Raw genomic sequence first — 15464 nt, 5'->3', positions numbered from 1 at the left:
CTCCCTCCGTCCTATAATATAAGAGATTTTAGAGAGATGTGACATATCCTAGTACAATGTATCTAAACATGCTCTCTATCTAGATTCGTTTAAATATGATGTCACATCTCTCTAAAATCCCTTATATTATGTAACGGAGGGAGTAGAAGTGTTATTTCAAAAATTCAAATAAATCTATTTCTCAAATTTATAATAGTTGATATTTAATTAATCATGTATTAATAAACTTTCTAGTTTCACCTCTGCTAGTAATCTCCCTCCAACAGAAGGAAACGAAGACGTGGAATGAGTACGGAGTGAATCAAAACTCAGTGACACGTGTGTGATGAGGCAAAAGGACATGAAAAGAATTTCTCTAGGTAAAAACACAGGGCACGTCGGGAATTTTCCCGCAGATAATAATACTTCAGCGCCTACACCCCATAAGCTGTTGGCTTTGATGATGCCGCCTACACCCCATAAGCTGTTGGCTTTGATGATGCGCATGGTTGTTTGCAAGCAGGATTAGATTGGCAAAGACCTTTTGGAGCCAGGGCCAGTTAGACAACTTCCCTGGTAACCACAAGAAAACTGGACAACAAATCACAAAACCAGAAATTTCTTGAAGAAATAACGAAATTTTCATTGTCCAAACAGAACTTGCTCTAATTCGATCATCACGTACGTTTGCGTATAAGGAGTGCAGATTATTGTATCACAATTCTATCGTCGTATCGAGAAACCCATGTATAAACCTATTAGTGATGTCATGGCTCATCACAACGGGGGGCCGTAAAATACAATGTTAACATACAAAGTGAAACCAAAATTTGTTTATGTAATCTAGAAGAATCACTCTACTAGTGATGTCCTAGCATCATTAAGGGCCACAAAATGCAACGTTAACTAAGTGACTGTTTCTTTTTTTTCTGTATTACTCTGTGCCCCTGCTGGCCTTGTACGTATTCACTAGTTGCATCTGTACATCCTGCGATACGGTATTGTGCTCCAGATACTCCATCGAAAATTCACCTTTCCCCTGCAGGACACAACAATAACTAATAAATTAAATACGCAAAATATCACTCATCGGTTCTCCCTATTTTCAGGCACTCGTACTCTCTCGAGTAAAAAAAAAAGTATGTCATCTAAACCACTACCTTGATTTATTTAAAATAAAATCAGAATAGATTTAGCATTATAAAGTATTATTTCATAACTTATACAATATCTGGTTTTGGAAGCATGTTGTTTTAAACATTGACATGGTTTCATAACTTATACAATATCTGGCTTTGGAAGCATGTTGTTTTAAACATTTGACATGGTTCTCAAAATACAACTTTGGCCACTAATTTCTATTGCAACATATTCACATAATCCGATGAAATAAAAATATTATGAGAGTATTTTTCCGAAACAAATCTATAGATATGATTCTCATCCATTCAATCCAACTAAAAGTGCAAAAGGTATAAATGTTCAAAGTTTCAAATTTTGACTTAGAATTATGTCCAAAACGATATGTTTTCAATATAAGGAAACTATTTTCATGTATCAGTTCCTAACTTATATGTTCGATAATGAATTGAGTTTTAACTGCCCATAGTTCAGGACATGTTTCTGTTACCAAGAGTAGATACTTTTGAACATACTTATAAGTACTTTGGAACACCAATAACTATATGGAAGAGCAGAAATTCATCAACAGAGCATGTACTTTGGCCAACATATCACATGCAGTATGTCTATTTATTTTTGGAGTACAGCAATGATGCACTAGCAATGATGCACTACTATTAAATACAGGGGACAATTTTTCACTCTGGTAGCAATTTTTCACTCTTTTTGAAAATCATAGCCATTGCTGCCCAGATGATAATTGGATATTTCTGCTGACTATCAATCTATCACAGAGTAGTTTGACTGACTAAAACAAAGAGCATTTTCTGGGTATATATAAGTCAATAAAATAAAAGATAGACAAAGTATAGAAGAATAACATTTGACCTGTGTCATTGACCGAAGAGCTGTTGAATATCCAAACATATTGTTTAGTGGAACCTGAAAGAGAGCGAGATGTGATTCGTTAGTTTATTATTAAACTCAACAAAAAATGAGAATGGTACTTCTCACAGTAACTATGTTACAAACTATGGAAAACGTTTATTCCTTGTCTATAAGTACACATCAGGTGATAATGTAGGGTTGAATAGGAACAAATCACCGAACTAGTGAAGTTACTTTTGCACAATAAAAGAAGAAGTAGAAAGTGAACCTCTTTTTTTGTGCAAAACTAGCCGTTCTTAAGAGTAGATTAATACAATATCTATGCTACCAGCCCACCATATTTACCCATTACAAAGGCACTTCAAGTTCTGTAGTGTTGTGGTTAGTTCTGCAATGGCGCAATGTTATTCTGATTTCTTCAATTGTTTTTCTTACAAATCTTGCGCAAGCCATAGAAAGATCAACCTATAACAATCAACATTACAAGGCACAGGTGACTATCCATGGACAATCTTGCTGCAAATTTTCATACAGGACAAATAATGCCCTATGGTTTGTGCCACATTCTTAGCAGCCCAACTTTTTTTATGTTAATAAATCTTGTAAGGAATTTTGATACTTGTACAACAAGTACCACACTATATCAAACAAATTGCAACCGGGTACTAGATAAAGAACGAGGAATCACAAAAGGACAATTTTCAACACAAATAGGTGTGACCTGTGAAATGTAACACCTTTGAAATAGTTGCAGGATTATTCCCAGACATCTTGAGCATATAAAACAAAGGATGACATTTTGAAACGTATTTCTCTTCAAGAGCCGTAGGATCCACTAATGTTGTTAATATGGCTTATCATCTTACTAGTGATGAATGTTAACCATAAAATTCGATAAGAAACTCCTAGACATTCTATCTTACTAGCAAATAACATATGAAGCACTATATTTTCAAGATTAAATCATATGGACCAAGGCTTTTACATACATGGCAAACCACAACTGTGTCGTCGCCTTCCTGATCATTTCCAACAATGATACCCTTTCTCCTGTTTTCCACATGAAGAAAACAATATTAGACTTAGACTTAGTAGGCATAGTTATAACTTGACAAACAAGTTGCTAAAAGGAAATTTTCATAATAGATGAGGAAAAAGTAACATTTTGCTAAAAACCATCATCGGTATCAAACTGTCAATTGCATACGGTGCTATGCTCAACATGCCAGCATCACAGCTAATGGCACTATAACAGACTGTCTTTCCAGTGAATGGCAGGAAAATATTAACTTGAACCCAAAAGGAACACTTCACATGAAACTGATTAAGAGTGTGTAACCATACATTTCAGTAGAAGCAAAGTTACGATCAAACACTCACTTGTTCATGTCACCGGTTACCGTGCCCTGGAACTCTGTAGGAACTTTTAGTTCCACTTTCATCACTGGTTCCAATATTACAGGTCTAGCAGCAGCATAACACTGGCAAAAGGAGAGACAAAAGGAGCAAATCAATTTATAAGATTTGTATTTTCATCACTCTAATGTCACTGTTTACTTGAAAGAATGCTGATTGTACAAATATAACAAGTCTCACCTGTCTAAAAGCATAGATAGAAGCTAACTTAAAAGCAAGTTCGCTGGAATCCACTGCATGTGAAGCACCATCAGTCAGCACAATTCGAATATTTTCCACAGGATGCCCTATCAACGAACCACTGCAGTGCATAGAATGGAAACACAAACACAAGTTATCACTCTGCAAACAAAATAGACTTTTAACACGTGATGGGAGACATGGACTCACGAATTGCAAGCTTCCTTAAAACCCTTCTCAATTGCTGGTATGAAGTTTGAAGGAATTGCTTGTCCAATGATCATGTTATCAAACTCAAATTTACCATCAGATTCTGATGGAAGAGGCTCAATGTACCTGCATATTGTTGCTTATTGTGAAGACAATTGATAGCTCCAACAAACTTCAGTAGAATAATCGATAAATGTATCCAGATAACAACTGTTAGGAACTTAGGATAGCATGGCATAAGCAAAAGGACTAAAGTAAACCAGAAGATTTTGATTTTCTAACGGAGTTTGGCGGATCTAAACCTTCTTTCGTGCACCAGTGTATTCAAGATACACGCACATAGCTTTTGTAAGATGTATTTTACACATACATCATGATACCCTTCCAGAGAAAGTAAAATTTTAGTATTTATGACCAACAAAATAAACATGTAATGCAAGGAAAGGAAGTACCATCACCAATTTAATTAACTCTAGGGGCACAAGCATTTGTATTTTGTCCACTGCGGCATCATCAAGTGCCTAATATGATAAGGAACAACTAACACCTATTATATGGTTATGCGCAAATATGAAATGCCCAATCCAGGCTTTTGATTTCATGCACGAATTGAAAAATAAAGAAATTGATACCAAAGATGGACCCATAGCAGAAAATGAAAGAAATAATAAAAGCATATATAAGTCAATGCACTGAACATGGTCAGAACCAAAATCGGAGATGCTATTTCAAACACTCAATAAAATAAAACCAAAGAGTCACGTGCTCAAAGGAAAATGAAGCACATATGGATAGAAGATTAAACCAAGGCCATGTGCAACTAAACCAGTATTGAGTATTACCATGAGAAAAAAGGATTGCCTAGGAGCCCAATTGAAAGAACCCCAGGTGCAGATGAACCATGTGTAGATGGTTACAAGTTGCAGCCAAATGATACAAGACAGCAAAACAATGGCTAACAGAAGTAAAAACACATTTTACTCCTTCCAATCAAATATAAGTGACATATGGGCATTGCAACAGTTTTGGTGAAGTGTGACTGCTAAATTATGAATTTAAGTCCACTCCTTCCAATCAAATTAAGTGACTACTAAACCATTGATCAAATATACCGTCTACGATAAGCAGCTGACAGCTAAAATGATTTTTTTTTACTGTTTTTCAGAATCCGGCAATAATAACACTACAATCTAGATGGATTTGCAATGCATTTGACATTTGCTCAGTGTAATTGATTGCCTAGGTGCAGTGCTCCAACCATGGTGCACTTCATGTGTACTGTTTTCACCATGCAATACTCATCATACAAGTGGGAATCATAGGAATGGTAAACTGCTCAGCTAGAGAGTGTTTATCAAATGAAGTGGTAAGAAGTAGATTTTCTCACTAAACATTTCCAAATTATCATGTTTATGAAATACATATCTCCCTATATAACATTATAACCTATATATGTATTAGAAGCCAGTTAATATTTTTGAAGCGAATAAGTTGAAGATGCACCCACAAATTAAACCGAGAATTAAATTGTTATTAGTAACAAGGTTTATAAGAGCTCACCCGCAAACTCGTCCATATTGACCTTGACCACCAGATTGCTTTTTGTGTAAGTAATCAAATTCAGCACGCTGAGTGATAGTTTCCCTGAAGTTCACACGAGGTTTTCCGACCTTTGCATCAACCTACACATGTAGAAGGAGACTTAGATTTGTTGAAAGTTTCAGTAGCCATACAGGATTTAAGATGATCTTAACTTTCAACATAGGGATGTGGTTCAATTGATAAAAACAGTAGGCATACAATCATATAACAGTGGCTCAATCAGGCATCAGGCAGTGCAGAGAAATTTATCTGAGTTCTGCTATTTAGTGCTCACTCCACAGTATCACAAAGATAAATGAACATATGAGTGAACCCATCCTAAGATGATTTGGTCCATATTGAGGTCACCCTACAGCTTTGGCAGGATAGCCCAGTTTTTCAGTTTCTTACCTTGTCACCATGAGGGATGGCTTGGTCATGTTACCATCTCGCACCATTACTTAAACTAAAGAGGATTGGATAACGATGCCCCACTTTCCATCTGTTAACTCAAACCAAACACCATGATATTTCACCAAACTAGTGTAAAATATATTTTGTATATTTAACCTACTGCCAGTTCCCTATTGGCCATCTGAGCAAGGAACCTCATCGGTATCAAGAATTCAGGCCAATAATTAATGTGAACCAAAATGCGGACCAACTACTGATCTTTTCAGATTATTCACCGGATTATTGAAATGGGTTATTTGCTCCAAGCTTCGGAAAATATGTTTTCTCAAAAAACTTTCTTCTGCTGTACTACTTAGACCACTTGTTTTAAGATATCTGTTAAGTTTATTGCTTACAATATGTAATTTGTCCCTATAATCAAGTAGATAATCCACAGCAATAATCCACTCAATAATCTAAATCAAACGGGACCTCAAATGCTCCCTCTGTTCTTTCTCAAAGGATTTGTAGTCCATGTAATCAATTTTAAAATTTCACCAACAGTATGTAAATAGTCTAGATACACCACATGAAAGACTATAGTTTCATTAATATTGTAGCATGGTTGTTAAGGTGTTGCTATAGCGTCGCTATGGCGTCCCTATAGCGCTAGGGCGTGCCGAGGGGTTAAGGTGTCCCTCCGCCTTAAGGGCTTAAGGCCATAACCCAGAGAGAGAGAAAGAGAGAGGTGAAGGCAGCACCAACTATACCCTTTTCCCTGTTCTCTGCTCCATGTCATTGCCATCTTACTCCTCAGCTCTGGTTTCCACTCTCTTCCTCTCTCTCCTGTGCCAGATTCATTTTGACTCAAGGGAGCAGTGTCAGATCTATCAAGGGAAGGGGCACATACAAATAGAAGCATACCTGGATTCGTTCTGAATCAGGGGAGAAAGGAGCACATATAGAGCAGAGCTAGCACGAGGAAGAAGAGATGTACAGGCGTGACCACGTGAGGAAGAAGCGACATTGGAGGCAGCGCTGTGAGAGGAGAGACACACCTGCTGCAGGCATTAGGGTTGTTTCCTTCACCATGGGATGGTATGAAGGTTAATGAGCTTTTGTGGGCTGGCCTGCTAGGCTAATTTTCTTTATCTCCCTCTTCTAATCGCTGCTAATCACGTAGATTAAGGAGTAGCCATGCCTTAGCGCTTTACCGCTATAGCGGTAAGGCGTGGGTGGGTCGCCTCAGGTCGCCTTACCGCCTTAACAACCATGTATTGCAGTGCACTTAAGTTTGGAAATTATTAATCAAAATAGCACCTCAAAAATTGGAAAAGGTCAATAAAACCATTAACGCAACTTCATGTCTAGGACAATACAGGGATAAACCAAACCAAAAATAATACGATAGTATTATTAACAATTGAATGTAACATCCAGCTCTGAGATCTCTTGATTTTGAGAATAGGTTTGCTGGGTAGCTATATGATTCCCCCACACAAAAACACACCAAACAGGTAGCAAATGATCTTTTGTGATTGGTCAGGATAACTATGGCTGTTTTACATATTCTTCCTATTGTGTTGGTCAGAGATTATCTACCTCCTTAATTGGCATATCATGATATGTGCTTCCTTAACTGGCAAATCCACGGCCAGTTAGGCATGATATTGACATATTATCTCACAAAAGAATGGACTAGTTTGGCTGTAAAAGGAGGATTTCATCAAACACTGGTAATATAGCCTTACACAGACAAGCTTTTAGTACAATAAACATCCATCAATCCTAAATTGCATTGCACATATAGCCAGGGGAACGAATCATGCCATTGACCTAAGTATACATTACCTTGTACTCTCTCCTGATGCGTTCAACATAGATATCCAAATGCAGCTCACCCATCCCAGAAATAATTGTCTGCGATCAAAATTTACACTTTAAAGTTCACAAATGATAGATTTAGAAAAATACAACAGATAACAAAACAAACCTCTCCACTTTCTGGATCCAGACCTACACGGAAAGTAGGATCCTCTTTCTGGAAACGATTCAGAGCCTTTGAAAACTGAAATGTTATTTTAATTAATTATTTGTCACATGTATGGTATTAAAGTTAATATAGCATTCTTGAAAATAGAAAAGTAGATACTTGTCCTCCAGAATCTTTAGATATAGGGGAGACAGCCAAGGACATCACAGGTTCAGGGACATTCATGGAAGTCATGGTATATTTCACTGATCCATCTGTAAATGTATCACCTATTGATGCGAGAACAAATAATCAGACCAACACAGAACAAATCCGAAAATGTCAACAGAAAATCGAAGAGCACATGGTAGTATAGTGGACAGAGGTACTTCTTGAATAGCCTGTGGCCCTACACTTCACTCAAAAATTTACCTGACGCACAATCAACACCAAAGACAGCAACAATTTGACCAGCATGTGCTTCTTGAATATCCTATATTGACCACAGAATAAAGAAGATATTAGCCTAGGGGTGGATTTGCTTATAAAGGAAACAATCAACTCCAATGATCAGATCAAACTAATACTTAGTAATTATTTTGGTTACAACATCTGGTGCAACTTACCTCCATCTCATTGGAGTGCATCCTTACCAAGCGAGGAACCTAGAAAAACATAATGGCACAAGTTTTAACTCTAACTGAGCATCTAATGTATTCCTGGCATAATTGCTACGTTTTACCAATGATTTCATATTATTTGAAATGCCATGCATATCACACAGTTATATAAAACATTAGGGTTATAGAAAAGCTAGAATCAACATAAATGCTCACATTTCTAAGTAAAAAAAAAAGAATTTTCCTAAATAGGTAATTTTCAATAATGGATATTTAAAATTTTATTTACCATGAACATTTCAAACAAATTACAAGCTTTCAATATTAAAAATATAATTTAATTAAAAAATATCAGCATTAATGTTTCAACAAAATCACCAAAAACAAGCAATAACTTTAAACATTCATATATTAGTTTTAAATTGTTATAAAATAAAATATAAAAGAACAAGTAAATATTTTACATAGCAGGCTAGAAGATTAAGTCGAAAGTTAAATTCCAACATTGGAAAGGTAAAAACAAATTTTCAAGTTCATAAGTTTAAAGCATAAGGCAACAAATTTGAACTCAAACAAGCACCAATTAAGCTATTAATGTCTAAATAAGCACCACATAAATGTCCAAATCATTTTTTTAGGTTTAGATAGCTGAAAAAGACATCCTAATACGTAGGAATTCAAACTTGAAAATAGGTATAAAACTCCATTCTTCTCCATGTCAACCCCCACCCAACCCCACCCCCCCCCAACAAAAAAAAAAAAAGATATTTGAGTTGGCCAAACAGAACATACTGTTATATTGTTTGAAATTCATCACAAAGAACTATGCTAGTCACCTCCATAGTAATCATAGCTATAATAGATTGTGTGCATTCTTTGCTCTTATAAAGAAAAAAATGCTCTGGCACATAATTAAACCAGTAATTGGTACTCTTCTATCACAATAAATCCCTCTTGTTGTCTTCACAACATATTCAATCTATAGTTGCTTAGAGATCCTAAATAAAATTGGACATAGTGGTATGATTTATTATTAAAAATCCCTGCTAACGACAATTTGAACCAACTGCTTCAACTGCCTTGCTTGAGCTAAGAATTAAATCTTACCTTAATCTTCTTCCCTGTATTCACATTGTAAATGAAATCACCCTTCCTTATAACCCCATCATAGATTCTAGAACGACAACAACATGAAGGAAAGGTTAGTTCAGAAATAAAGTCAAAGCAATGTACTCTACTTCAGAGTAAAGCGCATGATACTGCAAAAAGGTTAGTCTGTAGTTGTCAGATACCTTAGATATGTCAATTGACCAAACCGACCTTCCTCCAGCTTAAATGCTAATGCCACAAGTGGCTCAGCAGGAGTTCCAGCCAATAAGACCTGACATCGAGACAAGAATAATTCACTGCGAAAGCTAAAAGTAACTTTAAGTGTAAAAGAATAACTTAATTGTTACAAATAATGGCAACTGTAATCCCTCAGTTTCAAAATGTAAGGCATATTTTGAGTGGGCACAAGGATTAAGAAGAGTACTAAATCAAGAGAAAGATGAGTTTAAATTGCCATGCGACCCACTTTTAAATGCAATGGAAATAGAAAAGAATAGCTACTGAGATATGTTTTGAGAGAGACTATAATAAATAGGTGCAAACAAGGAAAACAAGCAAAATTGGCATGCAGGCTTTATATTTTGAAACAAGATTAGAAAAACTATATGCCTTATAAAAAAACGGAGGGAGTGCAAATGATCGGTACATGCAATAAAATTATCTGCCTTCCTTCCCAACCTATTTTTCAGACCATCCTCAGATCGGAACTGTTGTAAAGCACATAAAACAAAAACATTTGCACCACAGTTGCCTATTAAATATATCTTGATTTTGTGCTACCTTCTCTTCTGATTTGTTTTGATCAAGTGCGTAGCTTTCAACTTCCATTGGACAAGGTAAATAGTCAAGCACACCATCAAGAAGCGGCTGGACACCCTGCGAAACCAGTCAGAATGTAAGCTCATGCAAATTCTGAAACATCCAGCAACTAATTTAAAGAAAATCTCACAGTTGTTAGTTTTCCCATTCCCATGATTGCTATTACATTGGAAAATCACTGGGCAATATGAAGCTGTACACACTATTATATTATGTTTAAACATCATTAGGAATTCAACTCAGCTTAAGAACCGACTTCTATTACTACAAAAGGTATTACAATATTCCATTTTCAATGGCAGGATGAACAATAGTTAAATAAAAAATATGAGGAACAACAGAAAAAAACCTTATTTTTGAATGCACTTCCCATGTAAACTGGTATAAACTTGCGTGCTACTGTTGCTCTTCGAATAGCTGCCTGGTCAAAATGAAATATGATATCAAGACAAAAGTAGCACAAAAGTTAATTAATGACTAAATCATAAAGTAATCGATATTCTACAAATCCATGTCAGTAAATTTACTAGACAATATCATATCATCACTAATGTTGAAAAGTTCAACATGGAAATCTGGTTACAAAGTATCTAAATATGTTTTATCACATAGTTGATCGATTTTTCATGGCTGGCCAAGGGCACATTGCTCAGCTCTAGGCCTGACCAACGTCAGGCTCCGCCCGGAACAATAACAAGTTTTCAACATGATTGAAGACTGAATTTAAATACTTAGATTTCGTCTATCATTGGTGTCATGATTCACCCCTAAGCTGGAACAGCTTTTCAGATGAATTTTCTTCTTATATACTATTACTACCTCCATCCCGAAATATATGCATCGCCAAAATCCCTTATATATTTTGGAACGGACATAGTATATATTTACTCCTACAAATGTTTGAACCAATGACAGTGGCCTCACCTCGAAATATAGTATATCCATATGTGTGTGACCCGTGGGGTGGGTACATCACCGTGTATATGCATGTGACTGGTCACATGATTCTCTCTAGGGCTTGATGGTAGGATGCGAATTTTGTACCCCTTCAGATCAGCAATAAAGTATTGCCAAGTGTATTTTTTCTTTTGCTTAACAATATGAGGTTCTACATTTTCAAGGAGAATGCTTGAGAGCATGCCCTGTTACCCTTACTCATGTTAAATACTTTACGGACTTCCATTGACTATTGAGACAATATGCATGCCATCTGGGGAGGTCCTCTTTTCACTCTGCGGTGTATTGCTAATCTATTCCAAAAGACTTTTAACCATGCACAATGAACTGTTGAAGAAATTAGCAATGGTAGTGTGATCATATGAGTTGATACCTTACTTCCTGTGCAGTGGCCTAAATGTCATGTAAATATGAATGGGAGGGCATAAACTTAAATAAAAAAATTTCTGCATAATGGTTCTTTTATGGTCTTTTCGATTTAGTAAAATATTGGACATCTGGATGCAGCCTGGAGAGTGGAGAACTGATTGGTCTTCAATGGTTTTCTATATAAGGAACTTCGATTTATTTCTAGTTTACATTTTATAGTATTATGCATTTGAGATCCATTGCAATACACAGGCATTTAAATATTGTTTAATATGAATAATTCCATGAATATTAAATGGCAGAGTAAGATTATAATATACGAAAAAATTGAAGTATGATTAACGAACCTTGAGTTGATTAGCTTGTATTGGTTCATCATTGAGAAAAGCTTCAGCAAGCTGATCATCTACTTCAGAAACAACTTCAATAAGTTCACGCCGCTTCTCCATGACTAAGTCTTGCATGTTGGATGGAACATCAGATGCAACAACATTCTGGCTGCACATTAAACATGAGGCTAGGTATGTTATTGAAATATCCAAATGCACATAACCTTCAGGGTGAAGAACTTGTAAAGAACAGGGACGCACCCACTACCACCCTCGAACTTATAAGCCTTCAACTCCACAAGATCCACCAGGCCTTCAAACTCTTCTTCTAATCCTATCGGCACCTGTACAGCTGCATTGTGGTGCCGAAGTTTGGAACGTGCCTTCAATAGCAAAAAAGAAAAGAAAGAAAGAAAATGAAAGCTATCAGCTATGGAAATAGCAACATATCACTGTGAAATGCCTCATCAGAAATAAAAGGAATGTTAAGACCAAAAACAAATCAATTACAGGAACTAGGAATAAGATGGAACAAAACATCAGGGACAAAAATCCATGGAATAAGGTAAATGGTGCTTTGCAGTAGTTTCACCACGAGAACTGTACTGTTAGTGTAATCATGGTCCATGTAGCATCTTATAGGTGCTAAAAAACAAGTGCTAGACACTAATAAGGTTATACAGGAGAGAAAGTAAAGGCCGACAGGTTGCTCCATTACCATCTTCAATAATATCAGCAAATAAAATCAAAACAAGAAGGCAAAGCTACAAGTAAATACAACTCAATAACATCACTTCTGTTATCAAGTATCAACTATTTTTTGCAGTAAAAGGTAACGAAAGAGAAGTGGCAGCGGTCTAGTTGACTCCAAAGAGGGTCTTTGTCCTTGTCCTTCCATCTACTGATAGGTTGTTAAACAAAGACCAAATTGTACTTTTTTATTATGCTATGCTGGCCTCCTTTGATAAAGTTCTACGTAATGTGTTCTTGGCCCTCATATGATTTTTGGCCAGTCCTGCTTCACCACAGTAATTTAGACAAATTTCTTCCGTTGATGTGTGGTTGACGGCTGCAGCATTGTACAGATCAACTAATGCACACTGCAGACATGGAATGGAATGCAAGATTGACTTCTGTTCACCGAGGACAATGGTTTTTCCAAATCATAAAAATTCTAAGGATGGCATCAGAATGCATCAAGATGGATGGACTATGAGGCACTGAAACTCCTCCGAACCATTGTATCTGTCTGATAGTTCTGGTCAGGGTTACAATAGTTAAAATTAACGGCGTTTACTGCCCAGTAACTGGTCCAGAGCCAAGGAACAGTTATAAGGGCAACTATTGGACAGAAGGATATGAAATTAAATTTAGAATTATTCTACCAGTTTGAGGTTACTGGGGAAAAGTCCAAATTTTGGATTTGAATTTTAGGTAAAATCAGGTATCGGGCGTGTACCAGCCAGTTACTGGATGGAGGCTGGTAATTCCAGCCAAACTGGTTTCAGAACCCTAGTTCTCACATACCATCAGCTGTGTATCGGGAGTTTCAGCGCCTGATACAATCTGATAGAACAGCCCATCATCACTCATTTGACAGCCCAGTAAATCAAATAAAAAACATTCAGCTTAATTTTTCGTTGTACTAGTCATATTGATGTATCAATGTTCTTGAGAAATTCTGTATCACCAGAATGGAAGCATTTGTCAGCAAAACATAGGATAAAGAGTTCATGGTTACCTGGTTGAGAACTTTCCATGGATCAGCTCCCATGCGATCCAACTTGTTGATAAATGCAACCCTTGGAATTTCATATCTTCTCATTTGCCGATCGACAGTAATTGATTGACTTTGTACACCACCAACACTACATAGCACAAGTATAGCACCATCAAGAACACGGAGTGCTCTTTCAACCTCAATAGTGAAATCCACATGACCTGGAGTATCGATGATATTAACCTGCATAAAATTGTATCTTGAGGTTTCACTTTCAAATACTTATACCAAAACCTAAAAAGCAATCCAAGACTGATCCAAAGAGCATTATACATGTACCTTTTCAAGTATTTTTTATACATAGTGGCATGGTAGTAATTTATCAAGATATTAAAGCAATATCAAACAAAAGTTCAGCATAGAGTGGAAGATAAATGAATAAGGTGCCATAAAATACTCCTGGAACTAACAGAAAATGGATATGAAGACAAAATCTAATACATTGGGAGACAATAACAAGTTAAAAACATAAATTATAGTATATTACTATTATATTATTTCAAACGCAAATAAATTGTCTAATTATTGCTTCAATATAAACTATACACCACATATTAGTCAAATCCAGCATATTTAGTTTAACAATGCTTTCACTAGCATATGATTATCAAAAAGGAATTAGAATCAGCAACTAAACAAGGAAGCACATGAGTAAACAATCAAGAGAATACTATTTGTTATAAATTTGCTAGAGAGTAATAAGCACACTAGTGAACGATTTGAAAGTTTCCTTTCGATAGCCAAAACATGGTGATCTAGCAGGCAATCGGATGTATACGAATCGAATAGAAAGATAAGTGAGACGGGCAGAAATTTGATGGACCTGGTATCCATTCCAGGTGCAGTAGGTTGCAGCGGACTGGATGGTGATGCCCTTCTCGCGCTCGAGGTCCATGGAGTCCATCTTTGCGCCCACGCCGTCGCGGCCACGCACCTCATGGATCTCGTGGATCCGGCCGGTGTAGTACAGGACGCGCTCCGTCAGCGTCGTCTTCCCGGAGTCGATGTGCGCGGAGATTCCGATATTCCGCATCCGGTCCATCGACTCGCGCCACCTCGCCACCTCCTTCTCGTCCCGCGCCCGCAGCGCCGACGCCGAAGACATCCCCCGGCGGGCCGACGCTGCTGCCGCCGCGGCCGAGAGCGAAGGGGCGTCATCGAGCGGTTGGAGGAGGAGCGAGAAGGGGCGGAACGAGGAGAGGAGACGGGAGGCGGAACGCCGTGCCATGGCCATCGCCGCTTAGGAGAATCTGGCGGTGGCGGTGGCGGTGGCGGCGGCGGCGGCGGCGGCGCAGGGCGGCGTGTTGCCTCCTAAAACCCTACTGGTCTGTTTGGTCGAGGGAGCTGGGCCGTCGAGGAAAAATGAAGAGGGCAAATTTGTTCAACTCTTGGGGATTTCTTTTTAATCTTTAAACCTTATTATTAGTTTTCAACTAAAAATTCTAGAAATAATAAGTGCTCTATGGTAACATTGTTTATATGGGTGACAATGACAAGTCTTTATTTACCACAACACTATAAACTTACACAATAATATTATTCTGCCAGCTACAAATTATGGATGGGCGCGTGATTAATATTTTTTAGTATTTTAAATTTTGGTTTTTAAAATTAGAAAAACCAATCTTTGTTGCAAAAAAATGTGTAGATCAGCTGTTTGGTTAACCGAGGTCTAACTAAGTAAACTAAATTTATGCACAGGAAATAACGCGGATGATAGTATAGAGCCACAGATAGCG

General features: G+C 37.1%; 1 protein-coding gene across 1 annotated transcript; it reads right to left on the bottom strand.

The window, feature by feature from the left end:
• Nucleotides 1–585: 585 nt before the first annotated feature.
• On the bottom strand, nt 586–15078 carry LOC4333268 (elongation factor G, mitochondrial-like). Its single transcript, NM_001402182.1, has 20 exons — nt 14549–15078; nt 13687–13908; nt 12207–12328; nt 11964–12114; nt 10640–10711; nt 10252–10347; nt 9654–9742; nt 9469–9535; nt 8368–8406; nt 8174–8234; nt 7922–8031; nt 7763–7837; nt 7621–7689; nt 5356–5477; nt 3796–3921; nt 3586–3706; nt 3370–3470; nt 2979–3039; nt 1990–2043; nt 586–1018 (listed from the first exon to the last, which is right to left on the bottom strand). The coding sequence occupies exons 1-20, from the start codon at nt 14957–14959 to the stop codon at nt 914–916; spliced, it is 2274 nt and encodes a 757-aa protein (NP_001389111.1). The 5' UTR covers nt 14960–15078; the 3' UTR covers nt 586–913.
• Nucleotides 15079–15464: the final 386 nt, after the last annotated feature.

The sequence above is a fragment of the Oryza sativa genome, chromosome 3, assembly GCF_034140825.1.
Source record: "Oryza sativa Japonica Group chromosome 3, ASM3414082v1".
Classification (NCBI taxonomy): Eukaryota; Viridiplantae; Streptophyta; class Magnoliopsida; order Poales; family Poaceae; genus Oryza; species Oryza sativa.
Note: the sequence above shows the minus strand (reverse complement) of the source record. Positions and strands in the feature narration are given on the sequence as shown.

What these genes read in the sequence shown, in the direction of transcription:
- LOC4333268 (NM_001402182.1), bottom strand. Translation starts at nt 14,959, where the DNA reads ATGGCCATGGCACGGCGTTCCGCCTCCCGTCTCCTCTCCTCGTTCCGC. An exon ending in AAGTTCGAGGGTGGTAGTGG is followed by an intron (nt 12,115 to 12,206) that starts GTGCGTCCCTGT and finishes TTTAATGTGCAG; the next exon opens with CCAGAATGTTGTTGCATCTG. An exon ending in TGCACTCCAATGAGATGGAG is followed by an intron (nt 8,235 to 8,367) that starts GTAAGTTGCACC and finishes TGGTCAATATAG; the next exon opens with GATATTCAAGAAGCACATGC.